Source organism: Filicampus tigris, chromosome 2, assembly GCF_054856515.1.
Source record: "Filicampus tigris isolate MCC_2025a chromosome 2, RoL_Ftig_1.0, whole genome shotgun sequence".
Taxonomy (NCBI): domain Eukaryota; kingdom Metazoa; phylum Chordata; class Actinopteri; order Syngnathiformes; family Syngnathidae; genus Filicampus; species Filicampus tigris.
The window spans coordinates 30,186,588-30,212,622 of NC_141218.1; the positions used below are offsets into that span (position 1 = coordinate 30,186,588).

Genomic DNA, 26,035 nt, shown 5'->3' on the forward strand with positions numbered 1-26,035 from the left:
TGAAACCACAGCATTTCATCATCCGCCGTTTCAGTCCGAGATCCTTTCAGAAAGGCAAAGATGTAAAGAGCTGTAGTTGTTCCCTAATTCCCTCATGTGTCTTTTCAACCACATGTTGCAAACATTAAACATGAGCCAAAAATGAATACATCTATGGTACCTGATTCTCATTTAAACAAGACATTGGACAAATGGCAGACATCAAATTAAATAAATAAATAGGAAAGTAGTTGAAAATGAAACGATGCTCTGTACTGGTGACACTCTTTAATTTGCTCAACAAGTTGAACCATACAAACATCTGAAATAATAATTCATTTGAATTGTGCTTTTGTGTGTCTGTGTTTGTTTGTTTTATTTCTGTCAACATTCAAACAGACTAATAATATGCAATGATCCACAGAGAGATCTTGCTGAGCAGGGAATTCTGCTAGAATGTGTTTTATAAAGCTTGCAGGCTTGACGATTATCCCCACCATTGATTTGCTTTAACTGAATACAATTTAATCATTGCATGATAATTACTACCATTACTGTTACCCTTTCAGTGTCAGGGATGGTTTTAGTTCTGCTCAAAGTCATGGATCACCGAACCATACAAGTACACACCAGTTACGTTGTGATTTATTTGTGGATTATTTCACTTACTTTGGAAATTCATTGTCCAATAAACGGCAAAGAGAGGTCAGACATTCAAATAGCCAATTCTGTCCAACTCTTTAAATTTTAAATCTCCCTTGTGCGTCATGTGTCAGTTAAAGTGATGGATGGAGCAAATAAAAAGCAAATGTGTGAGTTTAAAATAAATCAATAAGCAAATGAGCCTAATAAATTGGTAACAAAAGTGCTTTACAGCTGATGGAAGATACCACATCTGTGAGGAGGAAGAAGTAATCTATGTATAGTATTACGCACATGTCTTCTGATTAATGAGACGCATCCAAGGTAATTTGCAAAAGAGTTATATATAGACACTTCATATATATGTATATATATATATTTATAATTTTTTTTTTTTTTACATAAGGGCACTATTTTCGTGGCCAGCGCATACCTAAGGCAATGTGCGGGCTAACTCTTTGAATGGGCATGTGAAAGAAAATGTGTCAGCCAGAATGCCCAGCATGGTGCATCACGGTCTGACAAATTCCCAAACACACGAATGGAGGCTTGTCCCGGTACGGAAATCAAGATGCACCAGTTTTTATGCACGTGCGCTGTCTACAAAGATAGAGCCCTTAAAGTCAGATATCTTTACCATTTCTTAATACATATATTAGCAGCATGGCTGATCATTTGGTCAACACGTCTGCCTCACTTAAAGGGTTCAGAGTTTGAATTTTGCCTTGGCCCTTTCTGAGTGGAAATTGCATTTTCTCCCCATGATTGTGTGGGTTATCTCTGGGTGCTGTGGGTTCCTCCCATGTCCCAAAACCATATTTGAAGGTATTCTAAGTAAAGTATTCTAAATCGCAAATGTGAGTGGGAATGAGTTTGTCTATATGTGCCCTGTGATTGAATGGCGACCAATAAAGCCTCTCGTCCAAAGTAAGTTGGATGAGGCCCCATCTCGCCTATGACCCCAAGCGCAAGAAATGCTTTGATATTATTTGAATTATGACAGGTCCTTCTATTTCAATAACATATAAAATAAATAAAACCTCCTTATGTATTTCCCTTTGTCCTTTGTTTTACACCGAAACAAAGCATTGGGGAGCCAAAATACTATATTTTCCAAAGTCTGAAATTATAGTATTCAAATGTATCTTTTAATACTCCAGCTCATGAATAAAAATCTTGTGGCTGAAGAGGAACACATTCACAAAGCGGCAAAATGGAAAATAGAGACAGGTATGAATACCAGGATTTGTGTGTATGTGTGCTCTTGTATGCGTGAGTGTGAGTGACTAGCTCACCCAAAAATAACTGCTAACAACATATCGCTCTTTAACAGGATTAGCGAAGGGATTAGCTAATAGCTGACAGAGTCAAAGTAAATGAGAAAGTCAGACAGTGATAGACACCCAACTGATATGAAGGCAGAGTGATGGAGGAAAAAAAATGAAAAAACGATTGAGAAGAAAGTTTTCTATAAATCCCTGGTGATAACAAAGAGATATAAATCTCGAAGGTTCCCCATGCGGTGAGCGAGAGTGTGCCGTGAGATTGAGCAGGCCTTTGATTGTATGTATCTGTGAAGCAACACCTTCAGTAAAAAACGAAATCTTCAGCGAGACAAATAAATCAGCAGAGCCAAGTAGCAAAGTATGCCAGAGCCATTTGTCATGAGTCACAGCAGTAAGAGCTGAGCTATAGCAAGGAGGAACACAGGAATATGAAGCAAATAAACATAAACCCCTGTGGATGGTCAAGTCGGATTTTTGGCCTCAAGGCTAACAAAGCGCCCCATCCATCACATTTTCTCCAAATGGTCACAACATTTGGTAGACCTGCACAACCCAGGAGCTGCACCAAAAGCTCAGGTTTCATTAAAACTGGGAGGAAATGCGTTTGAATTCGCAAATGTGTGTCGTATACGGTGACGTACAACGGCATTGTATCATACTGAGAGGTGCTAAAAACAGTTCATTTCCCAATTCATGCAGCATAATATCTCACAGAAACACAACAGTGTCACATAAAAGACAAATTGTTCAAGGTTCTCACTGTCCCACACTTGGAAACGCCTCTCATTTAAGTCAATTCAGCTTTTATGATGACAGTTTCAGGCACAAATATAGACACAACTTCAATTCCCACTTTACTAATAGTTTTTTTTATGTGCAAATAAATTGACAATCAGTATTTAAATAGGACTAGCATCTCATTCTTGGGAGTAAACTGTAGTTCAAATGTACTGTACATACTTTCTAATCTAATGTAAGACATGCTGTCTTCGTTTAAGAAAGACGGGGCTTTCTCGTGGAAAACCTTCCAAGAGATTGACAATGATGGATTTTTTTACTCTCATAATAGAAAACACTTATTCAGTCTAGAGGGGACCCCTAACTCAACATTGATGGGCAGCACCAAAATGCTGACATTTCTTTACTCCTTGGCATGTTGTAAAAAAAAACCAAACAACAACAACAACAAAAACATGCACATCTTAATTCTTAAGACCAGCAGACCACTCAAATATTTACTTTCAAGAGAGAGAGTTAATGATTAGATTTATTGATAAGCATTTACTTTGTAATCAAATACATTTAATTAGCGGGACTTGCTCGTTACCACTAATTTCTTTGGCGATATAGGGCCCTATTGTCGTGCTCAGCGCAAATCTAGCGCAAAGCGCAGTCCAACAGTGCTCATGGGTGGAGTTAACTTTCTTTTGGTATTTTCCTAGACTTTGCACAGCTAGAAATGGGAGTTTGCGTTTGCGCCGTTGTATACTGTTGTGGGATTGACGTAGCAGACTTCAGTGGGTATGGATCAACTAATTTGCGTTAAGATCAGGGCCGTCTATGCACATTGCGGAAGCAGAAAGACTCACTTGGGTCCATGCATGACATTGGCACAGGCTAGGTGCGGCTGGACAGGTAAACTGCAAGATCTTCCCTTGCGGATGATATAGTCTGCTGCGCTTGTGACGTGAGCAATTGGAGACCACCTTGCACCCACGACCATGCGTCCGTGAGTGACCCCAATACCCCCCCCCCCCCCGACCACCTAATAGTTGTGCCATGTTTATCCTAAACTTTCTTCTTTGAACTTCTCACTGCTTGCCTGCCTTAGGTAGGTCAACATCCATCTTGATTGAGTTCCACTTTTGCAGTATAGTATAGAGCAGTATGCCAAGTGTTGCTACTCATCTGAGGTCACATTCACCTCATTTTAACGGCTAGACTAAATGAATTATATCTTCTATCCTGGTAGATTAGGGGGGTGATCTTTTTTGCTCACTTTCTTATTATTGTTCAATCACTTAACCTTTTCATCCAAAGTGCTGAGATGGTGTCGCCCTATCATTCTCTCAAACACATAAACTCATATCCTGACCTGAGCTGGCTTTGCACTAATAATGACTTGAACACAATTAATCGAAGCCTGGAGGCATTGTCATTATCAGTGTAACCTCTCATGTGGCACCCTCAAAATGAACCCTGAGCAATTTCTAATATAGAACCCACTTTGTTTCTTATGTGTTCTGACAGTCACACACACACACACACTTTGTCAAGATTCAAAGCCAGCCTGTCCCAAGGTCGACACACTTGGCGGCAAAAGCAAGTGAAGTGCTTAGCTGCAGAGAATGAGAGTTAAATCTTCTGAATCCATTTTATACACAGGGGGCAGTGGGTGGCCGTGGACTTGGATGCATTACTCAACACGTTCCGAGTGTCTCGAAGGCGCTTGCAGAGAAACTTATGCTTGAGCGTATAACGGTTGGCCACTGGGGAAAACATTGAAAATGTTAGCCTATAATGATGTACTTTAATGCCATTACTGCCTTTATCCTACCTGAAATTTCAGGTAAGTTCAGCATGGTGTAATAAAAAGTATAGAATATTGAGGTGGATGAGAGGTTTGCAAATTTTAGCTTCAAGATGCGGAATCACATAACTCAGCAGCTTTTTAAAGTGGCACATCCTCACCAGTTAAGATCTTGTAAAATCATCCTATTTACCTAATTGAAAAGATGATGTCAAGCATGTCAAATTGTCCTTGTCCAAAACTCAATCAAATTTTAACAGCTGGTATAAAACTGTCTACTAAGTGACAGCTAAGTAAGAAACATTTTTGGAGGAGAATAACTTATTGCCCCCCTATATATATATATATATATATATATATATATATATTTATTTATTTATTTTTTTTTCGCTCATCCGGAGTGTAATTGTGATCTTTACGATTGATGTTATGCACAGTCCCATGGGTTCTGAACTTGTTGACCCATCTGTAGATCATTGAGGGGACAGGAAATTCACGACATCCGAACCGTTCTTTAAATTGCAATTGAGCTGCATGGATAGACTTCTGCCAAAAATATGCCTCAACTATCAAGATCCTTTGCTCCGTAATGCATGACATCTCGAAGGTAAAATTTGCTGGACTCTTAGAACATTAATTCTTCTTGGTAAATCAGAAAAATAAAAATAATTGTTTAATTATTTCAAAGGTTATTCAAGTTTAGGTGATGACCGTTTTTTTTGTGTCATCCTGTATATACATACATATATACATATATATCTATATAGATATATTTACATATACTGTATATAAATAACATACTTCTTAGTAAAAATTATGTTTAATTATTGAATAGGGATGTAACGATTTATTGAAAATTGATATAAAATCGATATAAACTGCTTAAAATATGCATCAATGTAAAAAAATAAAAGAATCGATTCGTAACGCCATGTTAACTATAGCCGCTCTCTCATGTCATGCCTGACTGCAACGTACATGCGCAGTAGTGGTAATCTGGGTCATCCATGATGTAAACAGAAGCATTGTGGGTAATGGTGTCATGGCTACCCGAGTGAAAGTTAACAACAGAATCCAAAAGCCCGGGCGTATTTCCCGAAATTAATTAAAACGATGTATATCTCCCTTTCATACATGGCTAATAATGCCATGAAAAATGCGGCACGCATTTCCTGTTGTGGTTCGCTAACATTTTGTAGCGTCTACTACAGACTATTGGAGGCATTAGTCAGCAAACTCACGTTTATTAAAAACAGTTTTGTTATACCTGCGGTCCCGCGGTTGACATCAAACAGCAAGAGAGAATATCAACATGCGCTGCCTCAAGCTGCCTGTGACCACATACCGAGTGTTGCGTTTAAGAACTCGGAAATCCCCTCACTCAAAGTTAACGCAAGTCCACAAACCCTTGATGGCAACACCTAACAAAAATGACATAACATACCAACGTAGTTAGAATATACTAATTTAGAGTGGTAAAAAAAATATGTTCCTCCTAATCTTTAAAATTGAATGTACTTTCATCTTAATTGTCTACCTGTGCAAAGCTGCTAAGCTGTAAGCTACCAATGGTCATATCAGAGCCTGGTGCGATTATGCCGCGATTTTCGTATGATCCGATTAGTCGATTACTGTTGGTGATTTGTCGGCTAGCGAAATAATAGGTTGTGGCAGCCCTACTTGACACGCTTGCATCAAACATCATTGCGTATTGCGTTTGTGGATGGCTGCCGCACCACACTAGCGCACAGAGACAAGCATGGTAGCGATTTTAGAGAAATCAAATTGAAAAATGAAAAAGGAATTGAATCGGGGCTTGAGTTAATCGTTACATCCCTATTATTGAATAATTAACCTTATAGCACATTTTAGCTGAATCTCAGTTTTTTTTTTTACACAATCGGAAAGTGGAAACATTGCAATATTGAATAGCAATATGTCAGTCTCACACCACCACTGGTTGGGAACACCCATCAAATACATCGCTTGAACTGCAATACGTGTCTTATATTTTATTTACATAATTAATAAACAGTTCCCCAAACATAAATTCAGTACTGTGGCTGTAATTCAAAACAACTGTATATGGAGAGTCCAGTCAGTCACTCTTACTTACTTTGTAAGGTTCCCCAAACAGGTTGAATCCAGTCGAGAACAAATCTTCATCCTGTTGGACCTCCTGGGTCCTCCTCTCCCATTCTCTCCTTTTCAGGACACTGCGCTCTGACTCCAAATGGCTAAAAGGAAACCAAGAGAAAAACTCATTAGCGTTGCCCACTGAGAACAGTCCACTGGCGGAAGCTACTGTCTTTTTATGTCTGACATGTGGACAATATCGAGCACCAACAATGGCAATAAAAGCGTGATAGCTAATAGACAATCCTCCAACCACCCATTTCTGACCTCAACAAAGAGAAAAACAACAGGTAGAAATCACTTGATACACTTAATTTCCACAAAGCGAGGTGTAGTAAATTAAAGATATTCTGTAGTTATATCGTTGCGGGAAGTTCATTTCAAGATGCACTCGCAAGTCATGAACTGTTGCATAGATTATGTTTTAGGCTACTACTTGTGTTTTGATTAGTGTCGTTTGTGTCAGTCTAATTAATTTCAGACTACTGTATTTCTGTTGGAAGTGTACAAGTACAGCATATCAAATAATGATAATGTGATTTATGTCAAAAGAACAACAAAACTAACTTGCTATTAAATGATATCAAGTGCTCACATTACATTTCTGATTAATAAGAAACAACAAAGAACAACAAATGGTCCTGTATACAGTTGTATTTGATATACTATGGTATAGAATAGAATATTATTTTCCACACCACTCTGACATTGGGAAAAAAATGACATGAAAAGGAGACTTTAATTTATGTTATGTAATATAATATAGGTTGCCCATGATCATTGGACCTCTTATTATGAAAGCTCAAATCTTGGCGTGTGACTTCCCACACACACATGTGGTTTTACATTCAATACGTCTTCAAACACAACGTGCAAGCATTCCGTTGTGTTTTCTGAGAGAACTGCAGTTTTAATTGGTCAGTAGAATTCATGCTTATTTCAGATCCCATTAAGGTTTATTGGATTATATGCAAAATTGGACACCCATTTATTTTCCTTCTATATGCACACTTACTTACTGTTGAAAACTTTTTTTTTTCTTTTAAATTAATCACTGACATTCTCATGAAGTATATACATTGACAAGCCATTGTACAAAATGTATTTTCGAATATTATTTTTGTCATTGCATGTTGTCCATGTTAGTGGATATTCTTGCTGCAGTGCTCATTACTATCTTCAGAGTGTCTTTGCTGAGGTTTGTATCCCCCCACGGAGCTCAAACAAGATTTTCACACAAGTGTCAACTTTGTTTGCTAAATATGATATGAAACTGCTACTCCACAGAGTAGCCATGCACTTTTCTTTTTTTGCTCTCCTCCAGCTCCTGCAGCGTATATGCATGTGTCACTTTCAATCCTCATCTGTGCTCATCAGCCAGCAGATTTGAAACTGAAAATGTCACAAAGCTGTACAGCTGTGTTCTGGAGACTATTTATCGTAAGCGTTTCTGATCCAGGAGGGCAGACATTCCATGAACAAAAAAAATAATAATAATAATCAAGAGCTACTCTACCCCAAAATGTTCTAATCATTCTCCCTCTAACAATATTAAGGACAATAGATCCCAAAGGCAACTCTTTTTTTTTTTCATTAGTAAGTACCGTATGGTATCAGATGGGCACTTTCATTCATTCATTTTTAACTTTAGCGGGCTGTGTGGGAGTTGGGTGTCTAATCCTGTGTAGGGTTGATGACATAATGTACCTACTGAGCCATGCCACATTCCCTTCATGTCCTCTCATGGTGTCGTTGATAATATCGGAATGAAATGAGCTTTTAATCAGTTGCTCTGCGAAGTACTCTTTCTTGACTTATACTCCACCCATGAGTGCTGCTGGGTGTGTGATTCATGAACGGTTCCTGTGTAAAACAGCTGGAAACATGAATTGAAACAAGCCATCTGTGGAGAATAGTAATGGCGCTGATTGATTCCCACATATTAGCGTCTATTTTTAAGCAAAGCCCACGTTTTACTACGCTAACCCAAACCGTTTCAATCAGCTGCGGTCCAACAGTCCACAGAGAAATCTAAAAGCGGCTCTTAGAGGTTTAAAGTGTGTGTGAGAACGCACACGCTACGCGCACGCCTGTGGCCTGTTGACCCAGGAAAGGGCATCTGTTTTACCCAATGCACTGCACGGAGAGGAGACAGAGTGCCTAATTAGCCATCAACACAACTAAAAGAGACGTTCTCTTTTCCTGCACCAGACCTCTCCTCCGACATTTAATCTCCCAGTAAGATGCGAGTGGGTGGTAGGGAGAATGGAGAGAGGCAATGAGAAGAAGGAGAAGGACGGGGGGGGGGGGTCATAGAGGCCCATGGGAAGGTGAAAAAAATACGTACAGGGCAACCGACTGTTTCTTAAAAAGGAAAGAAAATAAGAGAATGATGAAAGACTGACTAGAGGGATGAGGACAGGAAAGTAGGATGAAAGTAACAGAGAGCGATGGGAATTCCAGGAAAATGATTGACAATTCCGTGCGCATGCGTTCGTGTGAGTGAGCGTGATTATGTGAGTGTCTATGACAGAGCGAGAGAGAGGGTTCATCATCTATCTGTACGCAGAGATAAGTGACAGCTCAGTAAGTCACATGCCACAAACATGCAGTGCAAGCACCAAGCACGCACAAGAGATATGTATATCTCCATCATTGAGAAGATGAGATAAGCATCTTAACACAGCACCAGCAATGCTACATTAAAGATGCGCACCAATTAAGATGTGATATGCTGTCATTTGACATAGCATGAACAACACAAAGGACTTTCAAAGTTGTGGATTTCATTCAAGAGCTAGTAGCTATAATCTGAAGAGGCGGGAGAGGCAGACCACTATGTGTTTGTGGGGCCCCTTCTCGTGAGTTCTTAATTGTGGATACAACCATACACCAATACTGAAAACGATTCCCAGGACTAAATATCGGCGCACCGACAAGGAAAAACAAAGAGAGTGGAAATAGAAAACGCCATTCATTTTGATTGACAGTGTCTGTCAAAAAATATTTTTTTTTGTGTGGTTGCAGTTTGCAGTGGCGTTGAACTATAATACTGTCAGCTGTTGGGACTCCAGCATCATAGAAAATGTGTGGTTTAGTTCACCATTGTAGGTGTTACAGCAAAATTGCACAAGTCTTGCCAAATGTAGTCCTTTCTTGATAAAGCCAAAACGTAAACCCACACAGACCTCACTGATATCTGGCCCTGCTTTCACCGTGACCCCTGCGCTTTGTTTAGACTCACAAAAGTGCAAGATTTGGCCAAGGCGCGCGGCCTGGATGGGATTCGGCCGATGACAGCAATAAAACGATTTGTGATGCAACAGAGGAGGAAGCAATCATGAATGAAATTATCGGACACAAATTAGTGAGTAATAAAAGGGTGCAAGTCTTTCATAACAATTACATTTGAAAGAAAATCAATTTCACCACTTGTCATTCAGAGCGCCGGTATTCTCAAATTATATCTGTGACATAATAGTTCAATTTGGGACATCGCATCTTCGACAATTATGAAGATGCATCGATGCTTATTGGTTGTTTTTCCCCATCCCGAACACACACAACATTTTCCTGGGCCACATTGCAGATCACTGTCTGTCTCCACTTGACACTTGATTTTTAAACAGTGGCAATCGGGGAACATGAGTCTTTTCCCGTTACAGTGCAGCACTTTCTGTCGCAAGTTATCTCACAGTCAGATCTTTCATTCTAACCAGGACTTTAATGAATGTTATTTGTTCCATCCTTGGTTTTGGTAACATATATAGTAATAGTGTCAACTTAGAATCATAGATTCACTGCTGGGAATGTAAAACTCAGAAAACAGGAAATTATCGGTAGTGCCTCTAATTACAAAATACTGAGGACACAATAATCACTTTAGCTAAGCAGACTGTTTCACGATAAAGTAAAGACATTGGGCCCTATTTTCATTCGGGCTGCGATTCTAGCATGAAGCACAATCTAACTGTGCAAGTGGGTGGAGTGTTCTTTCTTTTGCTATTTTGCTAGACTTTGCGTTGGTAGAATTTGGTGTAATGGGGCTTCTGTGCCTTTGTGTCCCATTGTGGGATGGAACGAAGTGTTTTCCCGGCCAATCCTAGCCTCACCAATTTGCATCAAAATCAGGGCGGGATGGAGCACACGCCCGACCAAGTACGGCATGGTTGATTTGCGGAAACAGAAATTAGACTTGCTGGAGTTCGTGCATGACATCATTGGCACGGAAACTGTGATATCTCCTCTTTCGGATGATGCAGTCGACCGTCTGTGTGAGACGTGAAATTGGAGTAAGTCTTCCTTGTCTTTGTTTGAAGCCTTATTCAAATATATTTTGAGTGTCAAATTCTTGTAGGTCTGTTATTTTTGGCGGTAGTAATGTCTGCCATTAAAGCAAAACTACAGCTCTACAAGGGTTCAGGAAAATAAGTTTTTAGTTTTTTTAATTGTGCTAGTAAACAAAAAGCACACGCGCGCACACAACTTAACCCAGAGGTACTGTAATTTCAAAAGGATATTGAAACACTTGTATTGCCTTTTTTCTTAAAAAGCCTAATCACCAACAGAAGTGCAATTAACTCTAAATATGTTTTACAGTTATACTATCTTTGTTGTTTTTTAATTGTTATTTACTAATAGGCTACTGACGTTGCAATTACAACTACATTTTGTTTTATTTTATTTTTCCTTTGCTGGTTTTGGTCAAACCACACATACTATGTTTTGTGATATAGTACGTTGATCACTGGGCACAAAAATAACTTGCAAATCATTTTCTTTTTCAAGTGTACGCCTGCCACATACAATAAAATGTTGAGTGATTAAAACCGCTTTTTCTTTCTGATCATCCATAAGTTGTGATGGACAACATTAAATAAAGGTGTCTTTTATTTGCAGGAACAAAGATGTTTTTGATATTGTAGTTTTAAAAAAAATCGATTGATCTGAATTACATCATTGTCAGTATACAAATGAAAGAGCAGGCAGCATATTGTTTGTGCTGATTTTTTATTATATATATATATATTTTTTTTTATGAATGAAATGGTGGCAGGTTTCTGTTTGTTTTGTGTGTGCTTGTGTCCTGAAGTAATGCTGATAGCCAGAGTAAGCTCTGGGAATTTAATCTCAACAGAGCTATGCTGGTCTCCCCTGATAACTATTCGCACACACACTTTTCAGTTCACACACACACACCCACACACACGAATGCATGCACACATTGGCACACGCTCCCTTATTGCCTTCTCACAGCACATTTTCAGGTGTTTCAACAAACAATCTTGGACTTGTATAAGGTCTGGCCATTGAGTCAGATTGCATTCTTAAAAAGACCAATTCCAATGAAGTTGGGATGTTGTGTAAAACACACATCAAAACAGAATACAACGATTTACAAATCTCTTCAACCTATATTCAATTGAAAACACCACAAAGACAAGACATTTAATGTTCAATCTAATAAACATTATTGTTATCATCGTTTGATGCCTGCAACATGTTCCACAAAAGATGGGACAGGGGCAGTTTTACAACGGTGTTACATCTTTCCTTCTAACAACACTCAAAAAGTGGTTGGGAACTGAGGACAGTAATTGCTGAAGCTTTGTAGGTGGAATTCTTTTCCATTCTTGCTTGTTGCACATCTTCAGTTGCTCAAATGTCTGGGGTTTCCGTTGTCGTATTTTGTGATTCATAACGCGCCGCATATTTTCAATGGGAGACAGATCTGGGCTGTTGGCAAGCCAGTCTAATACTCAAACTCTTTTACTACGAAGCCACACTCTTGTAGCACACAAAGAATGTGGCTTGGCATTTGTCTTGCTGGAATAAGCAGGGACGTCCCTGAAAAGACATTGCTTTGGGGAGGTCATTCCAGAGGGAACAGAAAACCAGCGACAGAAAAGGCTCGATCCCCTCTGAGGCTAGCACCAACACAGCCCTACACCATGACAGTTGCTGGTTTTTCAACTTTACGCCTATAACAGTCTCAATGGTACTTTTGCTCTTTGGCCCGGAGGACACCACTTACACAATTTCCAAAAACAATTCGAAATGTGGACTCGTCAGACCACAGAACACTTTACCACTTTGCATCAGTCCATCTTAGATGAGCTCGGGCACAGAGAGGCCGGTGGTATTTCCTTTGTGTTGTTGATATGACCTTCCATTGACATTGAGTTTTAACTTGTATTTGTAGATGTAATGACACACTGTGTTAAATGACAATGATTAGTTAATGATGGTTTTCTGAAGTGTTCCTGCGTCCACGTGGCATTATTCTTTTGTTTACCCTGTCCGGCTTTTTTGGAATGCGTTGCAGGCATCAAACTAAAAATGAGAGAATATTTTCAAAAAACAAACAAACATACATTAATTTGAACATTAAATATTGTGTTTCTGTTGAGTATTCAACTGAATTTAGGTTGAAAAGCAAATGGTTGAAAAATTGTGTTCTGTTTTCCCAATTAGAGCTTGTATTTTATTACATAAACAATGAAATGATCTAATAAAATTGCCATTAATTAAATGTAATTTTAAGGAAAACCAATAAATCAGTATATATATCCTTATCAGGATATAAACTCATTTGACCGGGTTGCACACCTCTAATTCAAACACACACAAAACAATATTTTAGAAAAGGAACGTTTTTTGTGAATTTGGCCCCATCATGCTGGTAGTGTTACCCAACTGGCAAAGAGCATTACACAAAATGCAAAAGCCAGTTAAGCATTTGCGAAACACTTGACAGTCCAAACATTGCAACATTTGAGCTCCAAGAAACAGATGATGCAGCAGGTCTACGGGCCTCGCAGAACATACTCCTGTGCGTTCTGTCGTTATTTAGAAAGAAGGTTGCGGCCAGCGCATGTCACTAAGAGTTTGTGGTCCCGCATCAGTGAGCGCTCATGCGGTATTTGTGTCTTATGGGAAGAACTGTCAGAACAGTTCAAGGCAACCACTTGAAATATGTTACAACTAATTTAAAGTCATCCAGACAGTCGGAGTAAAGTTTTACTTTGCCATCTGAGCTCAATGAGCCTGTGCACACATTTTGCACAGTTACTGGGGATTAACGTGTTCCTCTGAAGATGAAAGGCATTTGTTTCAGCTCAAGTGAATCTATCATCATTTATCTCACATCTGAAACTATGTTTTGTAAATACACACGTTATAATTTAGCAAAAAGAGCCAATTTATTGGATCACTTTGAAGCAAAACATTCATAGCAGCGAACATTGACAGCACGCAGTAGCTCTGCTCATTTAAATGAGAAAACATGCAAATGGAGGCTTTTATGTTCAAATGCTTCCCACAGTCCTGATGAGCTCTTTTCAGAGCAGATTGGATGATATGACACAGTAGGAAAGGCACAGGTGTTACTGAAGCCATTAATGGGGGCTGTTTTCCATTCAGGCTTCCCACTATGCTATGGTAGTCAACAGAGCCTGCAGCAACATGATGGAACGCAGCCTGCAGACAGACACGCGTTCCTTAAGAAACACAAATTGCATAATATAAACAACAACAAAAATGCATTTCCCTCAGGAAATATATCTGGATCCTGATAGATTGTGTTGTCGAGAAGTCAACGGCATAAGTGATTTGAGAAGCAGAAGGCTGCTTTGAAGCCGTGTGGCACAGTATATAGCACAATTCAGTTCAGATTGGTACCCCCTGATCAGCATAATGTTTCCGTTGTGGCCATAGCAGCTTCAGCTACAGTACATAACTACTTTGGCAGTTGTTATTATAGCAGCAGGACAGCATGTCACTCCAATTAATTAAACGAAATAGAGAAACGTGATATGGAGCAGTGCTGTCTGCTAACATTATCTATAAACACATTTAATTGAAATTGAAATGTCTCTCTCCATTGCAATAAATGGACCAGATGTCCTTTTTTAAATTGTATTTATTTATTTTACAAATACACCGAATTTTCGGATACTTTTAAATGTCAATTACATCAGTTAGCAAAATATGACTTTATGGGGAAAGGAACCCGAGCCAGCATGTATTCTGTGATTGCCATTAATGTACCGCCTTCTGGCTACATTGTCACTGGCTGGCTTTTTGTCAAAGTTCATGCAATCAATTGACATTCCAAATGACAATCATCCACCACTGATTGGCTCTGATCACGTGGCATGTGTGCACATTAATATTACAAGTAGATTTGTAGTTCTGAAACACAAGAACACCACATGGACAAAACAAATGAAAATGTCATTCAAACAATTGAAGGTAATAACTACAGAAAATGGATGGCTATTCATATATGGTGTCATTTCCTGCCAAGGACATTTTGGGATATAATCTTTTCTTGTAACAGTGGTTTGGAAATGGAAAGCTAAAACATTTAAGTTTGTAAAAACGAATGAGTCACAATCAAAATAGAAATGGTAGAATAAGGCCTGTAATTGTGTGTATGCATGTCTCCAGCGGCATACATTTACCGCGACTAGCGGAAACACGTTGCTCCCATAACTCGAATTGTCCCAAACATAAGCCCAGTGGATTGTTGCCATTTTGGGGGGTGGAATAAGAGAGGAAGGAAAAGTAGTTGATGCACACATGTGTGGTACTGGTTAATGCAAATGAAAGTGTTTTCAGTTGTTTTTGCAAACTTGGTCTTCTGTTTTGGACACTTCCCAAAATTGTAAGGAAACATACTTACCAGATCATTGTGAGCTGACTATACTGCAAATGATGCTGAATTATTATTATCATTAGGATTTCTTTTTCTTGGTTAAATTGTTTTGTCTCTGACTCCAAGTGGCATTCCCATGCGCTTCCAGAAGACGGTGGTCGGAAATGTCAGATATGCTGCATTAGTAAGTGCTTTGAGGGATTGCTGTGACATCATGACCTCATCAATGCGTTTCACATCCACTAGTTTGTAACCGCTGAAACAAAACTTGCCAACACTTGCGCAGTAACTTTAATGAGTTTCTTTCCTTTTGCAATTTAGGTCTAGCTCACACTACGTCCAACATTTTCCAAGCCTAAATTGCTACTGAGTCGTTGCGCCACAACCTGCCGCCTTAAACAAGTCATTGTTATGATCGACACATGACAGGACAGGGGGTCACGTGTTACAAGGTCAATCGCCAGAAGGAAGAACTGATGAGTCTGTCTGGTTTCTTGTCAATGTGTCCCTCATGTCATGACAGCATGAAGTGGCACTGGGATTGCGTAACCCTCTTGGCTGTTCGCACATTTATACTGAATAAGTGCTCTACTTATACAGCTATCCATTTTCTACATCACTCATTATATGATGTCCTCATTAGAGTCACGGGTGAGCTGGATCCTGTCCCAGCTGACCACGGGACAACCGTTCATGCCCACATTCACACCTATGGACAATTTAGTCTTCAGTGAACCTGACATGCGTGTTTTTGGAAAGTGGGAGGAAACCAGAGGACCAGGGGAAAACCCAGGAAAGCGCAAGAACATCTAAACACCACAAATGCGAGTCACGATTGGAACTGTGGGGCAAGCGCTGACCAATACATCGCCATGTTTCAACTTGGATCATTTGTTTATACATTTGCATTTATCTGTGAAGTGTAAACAAATAGAAATTGTGCATTATGGGAATCAGCCAAAGCACCGTTCACAAATAACAACCCAAAAATGAATAAAAGTGTAGGGACAAAGAAATGATAGTCTGACAAATTTCGGGGTCTCATGATGAACTGAAAATACGAAATGTTATGGGTAGACGACCCTTCAACGTTTATGTTTTATATCAAAACTCGGTGGTCCATAAACACAATGAAACTTTGTTCAAGCACCAAAGTGAGACCTACAGTGTGCCTCTTAATGAGTGAATCTGAATGTCGTTTTGAAGAAATCATTTTATTAATCCAGCCTGCGCTTCTTACAGACGAAATGCACCTGATTATTATACCTTTATCTCAAGTGGTGTTATGCAAAGCCCTTCATGTACTTTCAGTCCTGGCATTTTATTTAGCCTGCATTAAGCCGAGCGGCTCAATTAAGTATAAACCCTCGAATGTGCTCACTGTGTGTGTTCATGTAGTGGAGGGAAGGGGGTGGGTGTCTGCGCAGCTCGTAGGAGTGCTTTGGAATGGCAGGGAGGAGTGAGGGGGATAATGAGAGGGGGAGGAGAGGGGGAAGGAAAGAGGAATAGCTGTCAGGCTGCAGACAAAAGCTTTGTTTGAAGTGTCACTTCAACGACACATTTTTGTCTGTGTGTTTTTTCTCTGGTTTGTGTGTTCATTCTGAAGGCATTAGACATCAGAGGAAATATCATCAGGCATTCCTGGACCCACAGAGAAGAAGACGACGCGCCACAATGCCGTCAACATGAAAATATACAGCTTGTACTTTTTCGACGTTGTAAAGATGAACAATATGAAAAATCTTCCAATCGTGTCCCATGTCTCGTGTGTTACACGTCACAGCGGGCATTATAATGAGACACGGGCTTCAAACACATTTTTACCTTCTGGCTTGGTTGCCATGCCCATCACACAAACGTGTGTGTTTGACACTGATGGATGGATAAATAGACCAAGTGCGCGGCCAGGAATAGGGGGGACACTACTTCTTTGTGCTTTTCACATCTTTGCATCACATCATAAAGGAGCAAACACTGCCACAACAACATTTTGGAATGTATTATTCTCTCATCTGCGTAAAGTTTTTCATTCGTGTTTAATCATTTCCTTTTGTTTTGTGCAAGAAGAAAAATGTCAGTATTTCCTAATCTGTTAGATTCACAAAATTCTTCACATCTTTAATGAAACGCTTCTTAGCGAGACATTCCACGATTGCTTGACAGAAATGCGCAACCTTACTATGCCATTTTCAAGAGGTTTAGCCCATTTGTTTGTTCTATTTCATAAAATATTGAGCATCAAAATGAAGAATGTTCAGCATTTGATATGAGATCATTTTTGAAACGGATAGGATTACCTCATTTAATGCGGTGTCCTTGTTGTTAGAAAACAAAATCCAAAAAGTACATTCCCGGTGTGACACAAAACATTCTGGAGGGGAAAAGCTGTCATCTTAATCCAGATATAGATGAAGATTTGTTTTCAATTGATTTACTTTGTATAAATAGCTTATTTTCTGGTGCATATCCAAATTTGGATCATGATGTGACGGTGGTCCAGTATTTAGCACATCTGCCTTACAGTTCTGAGGTTTGGGGTTTGAAGCTTGGCTTCCTGTGTGTAATCTTCGGGTTCTACTTGTGCTTCTTTGGCTTCCTCGAACCAGGGTTATAAAGGTTTGGGATTTTTCATCATAGTCATCATTTATTTTGTTTTGAGTTTTGTTTTTTTAAACGAAAATGAAAAATAAATTACTTTTAATCAGAGCGCTGTGTTAGCTTTTACATGACGCTGCGTGGCTGTATCCGAACGTAGTATGCCCGATGCTGATTAGCTGCCGCAAAGCGAAATGGCAAAAAAGTGTTTTTTTAATACACGACAAATGGGGCGAATGGGCGGATTTTCGGTGCTTGGCTCCACGTCCCACTGCTCCAAACGCATCATTCGCGCCGCCCCGCAATTGCGCCCGCCCGCGCGAACTACATTGACTCCAATTGAAACGCGCCGCCAGAAACGCTCGCAACGCAGTTAGTGTGAATGCAGCATTAGCTTGGGTGTGCACTCTAAAGTGTGGCATTTTGGTTTTAGACATTAGAATGTTAGTCCAGCTTTTCCTGAAGCCAACTGTGACAAAAACATAATAATATTAAAGTGGCAATGCAGTTTAGCAATGTGAATATTCTTTCATTGATTATTGATATTAAGCCTGTTAACAAATACTTTATGCAGTAATACATTGGAATGACTTTGTACTCAATTTACATGCGTGTTGCTGTATGCTAGCGAGTGTCAAACATTGCATCACAACGACAGTTAAGATGTTTGGCTAATTGTCACATTGGCACGCAATTAACACGAAGCTGGTCCATTCTCCTGAACTCTGTTCAGCTCCCTGAAATAATCTGGATTGAAGTCAACTGTCCCATCTGCTTGCACAGAGTTGCCCTCATGAGTCAGGTGGTAGATTGTGCTCCCAGATGGTCTAAAATTGTACCACCATACCCCCTGCCCCTGCACACATGGCTGAGCTGCCCTTGTGCAAGGCACTGCAACTGCTCCTCAGGCAATATAAAGCTGCCAACTCCCATGTGTCACCAATTATGTGTGCTTGCTGGGTTCACTGTAATGATGGGCCAATTGCAGAGGTCACATTTACTGTAATGTGTATAAAAATACACTGTATACAGATTACTGTAATGGGCAGGGATGGGCATTCCATCCCAGAGACGGAAAGGTCCGTCCGGGACGGGCACCTATTTTGTGGATGGAAGGACGGAGGATGAGTAGTCTTTTAAAAAGGACGGCCAAAGCAAGGACAGAGGTGGGTTTTCGTCTGTCCCTCTAATTGTCCCTAACCGGGTTAAATACTGACTGACGTGTTGTGTTGGGTTCTTTTAAAAAGCAAGAACACTGTTGACTCCTGCAGTGACATTGCACTGGCATAGTCTGCCCTCTAGTGTTTCAACACATGTAATACCATGGATGATGCCACAGTAGCCAGAACCCCATTTCACTGACTTATAGAAACACGCCCAGCCTGTCTTGTGTGTGTAATACGGGATAGCAAATTTGTTTCATTAGCTAGCTGTTAACATTTACACACCTTATTATCTCTTTGCATGCGAACTATGTCCTTGTGTGGGACATTTTTTTTTACCCTAAAAATCTCTACCAGCGCCGACGTACATTTATATGACCCAGAAGTGGAAGTCCTTGTTTCCTCTTAAAATAACCTATTGCGTTATTTCACAATAAAATATTTATTGCAAAATAATGCAATAAAAACTGCAAACGTACTGCGTTATCATGCAAAAGTCTGGCAACAATCAGGCAATCTTAAATAATCTTGTGATGTTAACTGGTGGGCTCCGGTCATGGTTGTGTTGACAGCTAAATGCTATCTTGGTTAAATAGTTGTAAACAATTCAATCCACTCCAAGTGCATCGGAAATTAGCCAGCTTGTGAGCTTGAAATAGGAGGCACAGACACTTTTTTCTTTTTGGGGGCGGCGAGGGGGCGGACCGACAGAATGTAAGGACGGACGTGCCTTAAAAGGACGAGGACGGATGCGGTCAGAGGACGATTCTTTTTATGAATAAGGACGGAGGGACGAGGACAGAAAGGTTCCCAGGTCGTGGACGGAGGACGGACCGGCAGAAAAGGGTAAAGTGCCCAGCTCTGGTAATAGGCCGCACATTGACTAAGTGGTTAGCACATCCACCTCACAATGCTGAGGTTGGGTGCTCAAATCCGGGCTCCTTCCTTCACGTGTATCGTTTGCATGTTCTCCCAATGCTCGTGTGGGAGTTCTGGGGATACGTCGTACTACATTTAGGGGCATGCACGTTATCTTCATTACAGGCACTAAATTGTTCTTAAGTGTGAATATTAATGTGAATGGGTCTTTGTATGTGCGCCCTGCAATTAGCGAGGGCCCAAACTCAGCTCAATCCGTGACCTTAATGACGATAAGCAGTATGCAAAAATGGGTGGATGGAGGAATACTCTTTAATCTTCATAATTGTCTCAAGGTACTTGGTGAATGTTAAAATGATGGCCGCAGCTTGACCATGGAATGGATTATTTCGATTCACATTATTTCACTCACACTTCTATTATGTAAACATCCAACATACCACTTTGCAAACATATTGAACACAATTAACTATAATAATAACCCATGTATGTTAAAGAATATTTTTCAAACTGAAAGTCAAACGCTTGGTCACTGTGTGGGTGTGTGTGTGTGTGTGTGTGCGCGTGTTAAATGAGTGTGCTGTCCATATTTAATGGTTTGCCTGCTTCATTGTGAGTACTCAGACACACAGTAATGGCTTTTAGGGACCACTGGAATAAAAGGAATGGGAAGAGCGATAAGGAGGAGAGATCAGAAGGGCGAGATTCTCGAGTGTGTGTGACACAATGAAAACAGGCCACTCAGACACATTTCCGAGAGCAAACACTTTTGAGCAGAATCATTGTCAGAGCAAACACCGACTCCAGTGTCTCTAAAAGATGTCACGCCACACCTCTGGATTCATTGCAAAGGCATGAAAACTCCCTCACTACTTTTGAAAGAAAGAGAAAATATTATAATGGGAAAGGCTCTTGTAATTGTGCCAACATCTGGATAATTCAGATTGACATTTATCTTTTTTACTCTGAAGTACAAAATAATTGACTTTAAATCTTTTTTTTATGACGATCCCCAAGAGTATACTAATGAAGATGTCTTTACTTTTGTTTCTAAATATAAAAAGCGGATTGTGAAGGATGTGTGAAATTTCACAGCTATGGTGCGAAAATTCTAAGTGTTTTTATGAAGAATGTATGTCCTAATATTGATTGTCTACGGTGCAGCTGTGCAGTGGCCAGAAAAAATGAAGTATGACTCATAATGAGCGAATCAATTTGTATACCAGATGCCCGTCTATATTTCAAATACTTATTTGGTTGTCCAAGGTCTATGGTTATATCTTGGATTTCAGTTTCATCATATATTTAAATGTGAGTAACAAAAAAATGTCAAGCTAATGAAAAGCCCATTTGAATTAAAATGTATGCAATGGCAAGTCGCTTTCACACGGCCTTCACAAGTATATTTATTCTGCTACTGTCTCAAATGGGTAAATGTACAATAAACATTTCCGAAAGATCATATGATTTCCAGTTTTTATTAAGGGTTGTATACACTAATTTGAAAACCAATAGACACCATAGTTACTTGCCTTCATGTGCATCTACCCCACATTCCTCTTCCAGCACCTCCACTGTATAGCGGGCATGAATGCCATTTCTTACTCCAGCAGTTAAATGAAGCGGAGGCCACCTTCAGTCCCTTTTGCGAGGCAAGTTGTGCCTGCCTGTGGCACACACAATTTTTGTTTTTCACGGCACTCCGTAAGTCTCATCCTGAAGTCATTTATTCTTCAGCTCAGTGGCGCTACATGTACACCGCCCGAAGGCAGTGACATCCTTTGCAATTTTGTCCCTGGTGGAGGCCTTTTGGCCTGAGTCAGCCTTCAGCACTCTCTAGCCAAACAAAACGGCATGGGGCCTTTTGACACACTGAACCAGTACCTCCACCTCTTCATCGGGGAAATTCAAATTCCTTTTAGAAATGTTTACTTTCAAATTCCTTGATGAATTTAAAGTGTGCCTATACTCGAATTATACTTTGGCCAATAGCAAAGCAGCTGAATTCTTTATTCATTTGTGACAGCTGAAGCTAGTTGATTTCAATAATTTTGAGTGTAGTAGGCAGACCTTTTTAATTGCCTGACCTCCAAACATGTAATCAGTCACAATCCCAGTGTTCCGATTAAATTACTGTTATTGGATCTCCTTCAAAGTACAAGGCCTTTTCAAATTTAAAGAACACTTTATCTTTTTCACAGATTTCAGTAACATTGACAAGTCTGAGGAAAACTCCATGTTTTATGATTTCCAGACAGCCTCCACTGTCAGTGAATCATGCTTCGTTGATAAGGCTACCTGGCAATGCTGGAGCAGTGTGTCAAAAGGCGCCAGGAAGTTTGGTTTGGTCAGGGAACGCTGAAGGCTGACTTTCATCGAAAGGCCACAATCTGGGCCAAAATTACCTCGGATGTCATTGCTGCAGGGAGGTGTACACTGCACATGTGCTGCGACTGAGCTGAAGCACAAATGGAGAAACTTACAGACCACCGTGAAAAGCAAAATCTCCACTTACCACAGACAACTTGGCCGCACAAGGGACTGGGGATGGCCCACCAGCACCTCCTTTTAATCTAACTTCAAAGGAAGAAAAAATGGCATCCGCAATCCCTACAGTGGACATGCTCGGAGAGCAGTGTGGAGTAGATACAGAGGAAGATAAATAACTATGGTAACTATCGATTTTCAAACTAGAATAAGGTTTTCAAACTCGAGATAACACACCCGGCTAATTGCTGTAATTTAGAGGCGTGCCTTGCCGAGATTAAACAATGGATGTCTTTTTTTGCTTTTTAACTCCGATAAAACCGAGATGTTGATTATTGGCCCTGCTCGTCAGCGGCACTTATTTATGAACACCACTCTGAGGCTCGATAAATGTACTATTACCCAAAGTGAGTCAAAAAAAAATCTTGGTGTTATATTCGACCCAATTCTATCTTTTCAAATGCACAATAAGTATGTTATTAGAACCGCATTTTTCCATCTCCGCAATATTGCAAAAATTCGTCCAATTCTGTTGAATAGTGATGCAGAAACTTTAATCCACGCGTTTGTTACGTCTCGCCTCGAGCTTGTAACGTTTTGCTCTCTGGTCTTCCCATGTCTAGTATTAAAAGTCTGCAGTTAGTAAAAAATGCCGCAGCAAGACGCTTGACAAGGACGAGAAAGTTTGATAATATTACTCCGATATTAGCCAATTTGCATTGGCTCCCAGTCCACTTGAGATGCGATTTCAAGGTTTTGCTACTTACCTACAAAATACTGCATGGCTTAGCACCTTCCTATCTCGTTGATTTAGTGATCCGAAACCTTCGGTCGCAAAATGCCGGTCTTTTAATGATCCCAAGAGCCAAAAAGAGGTTTGCAGGCTCTAGAACGCTTTCTATTTGGGCACCGATGCTTTGGAATGCCCTAACCGTGGATATTAGAGGCACTACCTCAGTAGAAATGTTTAAAACACGACTTAAGACTTAGTAGTACGATTCTGCATTTAGTTGAACTGTTTGTTTTGGCCTCTTTACTGCCGCTTCTATTCTTTTCCTGCCCCCTTTTCCCAGGCTTGGGAACTAGGTGATGACGACCGAATTGGAGGTTGCTTTTTCGATCCAACGCAACTGACTGCTACAAGATTGGAGGCTGACCACATCCTCGGAGGCGCTGTTATGGAGATTTCTACATTGACGACCATTGGGCCCCTTCTCACTTTATCGATGTCATCTTCCTGCAGCACTTCATTTGATTAACATTCACATCACTTTAACAAACACTGTATAGTACTATAATGTGTGTTCAATGTTTCCCACTCGACATCCATTGCAGCCTGATCATCCTGGAAGGGGGGATTCCCCCATCTGTGGTCCCTTCTCAAGGTTTCTCACTTTTCCCCAGATGTTTTTTTTTTAGTTTTTCCTTGCCCTCCTGGGGGTTAAGATCAGGGGATGTCGTGTATATGATCTGGTGCATATGTGAAGCCCTTTGAGACTTTCCTGTGATTAAGGGCTATATCGATAAATTTGACTTGACCTAGAATAAATACAGTGCAACCTCGATTAACGAGCGACCCTTTTTACGATCATTTCAAGTTGCGTACACATTTTTTGTTAAATAATGCCTCTATTTACGTACAGGTTTCGTTATGCGAACCATCTCCGCAATGTTGAGAGGATTGATCTGTACTTCTCGCGTTATTTAACCATCATTGGCTCTGTGCATAACTAATTGCGATAGTTGTGCAGTATTTTTTAAATCTCTTAATTATAATCAGAAACATTGAAAGGATAGGCTGTAAACGACGCCAAACCCCACATACAAAGTAAAACTCGATGTCGCTTCTGCAGCGGCAGATCGAAAGCTGTCGTCTGCAGCCGGAAGTTCTGCTTACACGAATATGCTTCTTCCAATCACAATTCTCACAGTGGGAGCATACATTTCTGATTAACGTGGCACAAACGTTTAACCGGGTGTATGATACGTATGTAAAAATGACACATAAACCTCAACTTCTGCTCCCGCAGAGCCAAAATTGTTATGTGAAGCAGGAAGTTCCGCAAACAAACAAGCTTCTTCTAATCACAATTATCAGAGCAGCTGTCTAGATTTCTGATTAATGAGTCAAAACGTTTGAGTCTATGTATGATATGTACTGTATTTATTGTATTGGAGCGTCTCTTAAATTGAAAAAATAAGACACAAAACTCGATGTCTGCCCACTGTGGCAGCAAATTGTTGTGTATGCAGCTGGAAGGTCCACTTTCCGAAAGTCTATTTTTTTTTTTTTTTTTTTTACAATATTATTAGTGAGTGTGGCGTAAATTGTAGCCGCATCAATACTTCAGGTGCAATATGATGGGGGAATACATGGAAGGCCATATTTAACAGGGGAACGCCCACATTTCTTTCACAGTTGCTCTAACCAGAGAGCCTACCTGGAACATAAACATATTAGTGGTGTGATAAGAATAAGAAGTAAAGTTCACAATCTGGACTCCGCCAAGTCCAAGTAAATGGGTTGGTTCGAGGCCATCTGTATAAACTACGTCACTTATTTACATCTCTACTTGAATTTGTATTAACATTTAAATGTAAGTCTCAGGATAACGCTGTTAATCACAGTAAGTACACATGGCAGCAAAAAAAAACAGTGTTGAGTGTGGATTACTGTACAACAAAGCAAAATGAATATATTAAATAACTATATTAAAAAACAACTACAAAGAAGATTTGAATCACTTGAGTACATCCAGCAAAGTTTCAGGGTAATGATTCCTAAATAATCAACAATTTCTTAAGATGTGAGTAGTACTTTATGTTAAAATGATTCCAACTGCAGCAATGGGTTCATACTAGAGTAAGTGAACATGAATAGACCACACGCAAGTATGTCAGAGAAGCAGAAGCAAGTGGTTCAGCAGGGGTCAAAGAAGACAAGGATTCAGAGGGGAGACATCACTCCAACTCTGACCTGAAAGGCTGTATGAACATTAAGCATAAATGTTCTATGACTTTGAAGTATAAGTCAATCAAAACATATTTTTTTCCATATGTTCTATGCAGGCACACTAGTCTAAACACAGCATTCGGATTAATATTGCGTTTGTGGAATATGAGAAATCCACCCGTTTTTAGCTAGCGCAGGGAGCGGACATTTTGACACTTCTGTCGACTGAAGATGACATCGCAGTTGCTCAGGGCTCAGATAACGACCAAACATGGCTCAGCTTCAGAAAACAGGTGAGCCTTGATTGGTGGTTATCTGAGCCCTGAGCAACTTCGATGCCATCTTCAGTCGTCAGAAGTGACAAAATGGCCGCCCCGTAAGATGGCTACAAGCTAACTTACATTCCACAAACGCAATATTAATCAGAATGCTAGTGGATTCTGGGAAAAAAAATGTTTGGGTTCCACTTTAAGTTTGTGACTTTGCAATTGTAGAAACCTGTGGTGCCACCACTTGTCCTAGCGGGCTCAAATTTGTAAGGAACCATACAATACTTAGCACTGTTTTTTTTTGCCACATTTAAAGCTACCATGAAATAAAACAACCCTTAATGATGTGGTGTAGCACCCTTGTAGTCATAGTATTGTGTCTTAGATCCAAAGGTCTAAAGGATCTAAGGACCGAAGGAAATCTACGGTCAGTGATCATCAATGGATTACATCTTAA

General features: G+C 40.0%; 1 protein-coding gene across 2 annotated transcripts in view; it reads right to left on the minus strand.

Annotated features, from left to right (window-relative positions):
- aff2 (AF4/FMR2 family, member 2) overlaps positions 1-26,035 on the minus strand; it is a 172,528-nt gene that overhangs the window by 102,173 nt on the left and 44,320 nt on the right. For both annotated transcript variants that reach the window (XM_086023915.1, XM_086023914.1), the window contains exon 2: positions 6,554-6,674. In XM_086023915.1, the coding sequence (XP_085880041.1) occupies positions 6,554-6,674 (121 nt within the window). The remainder of the gene's footprint in view (positions 1-6,553; positions 6,675-26,035) is intronic.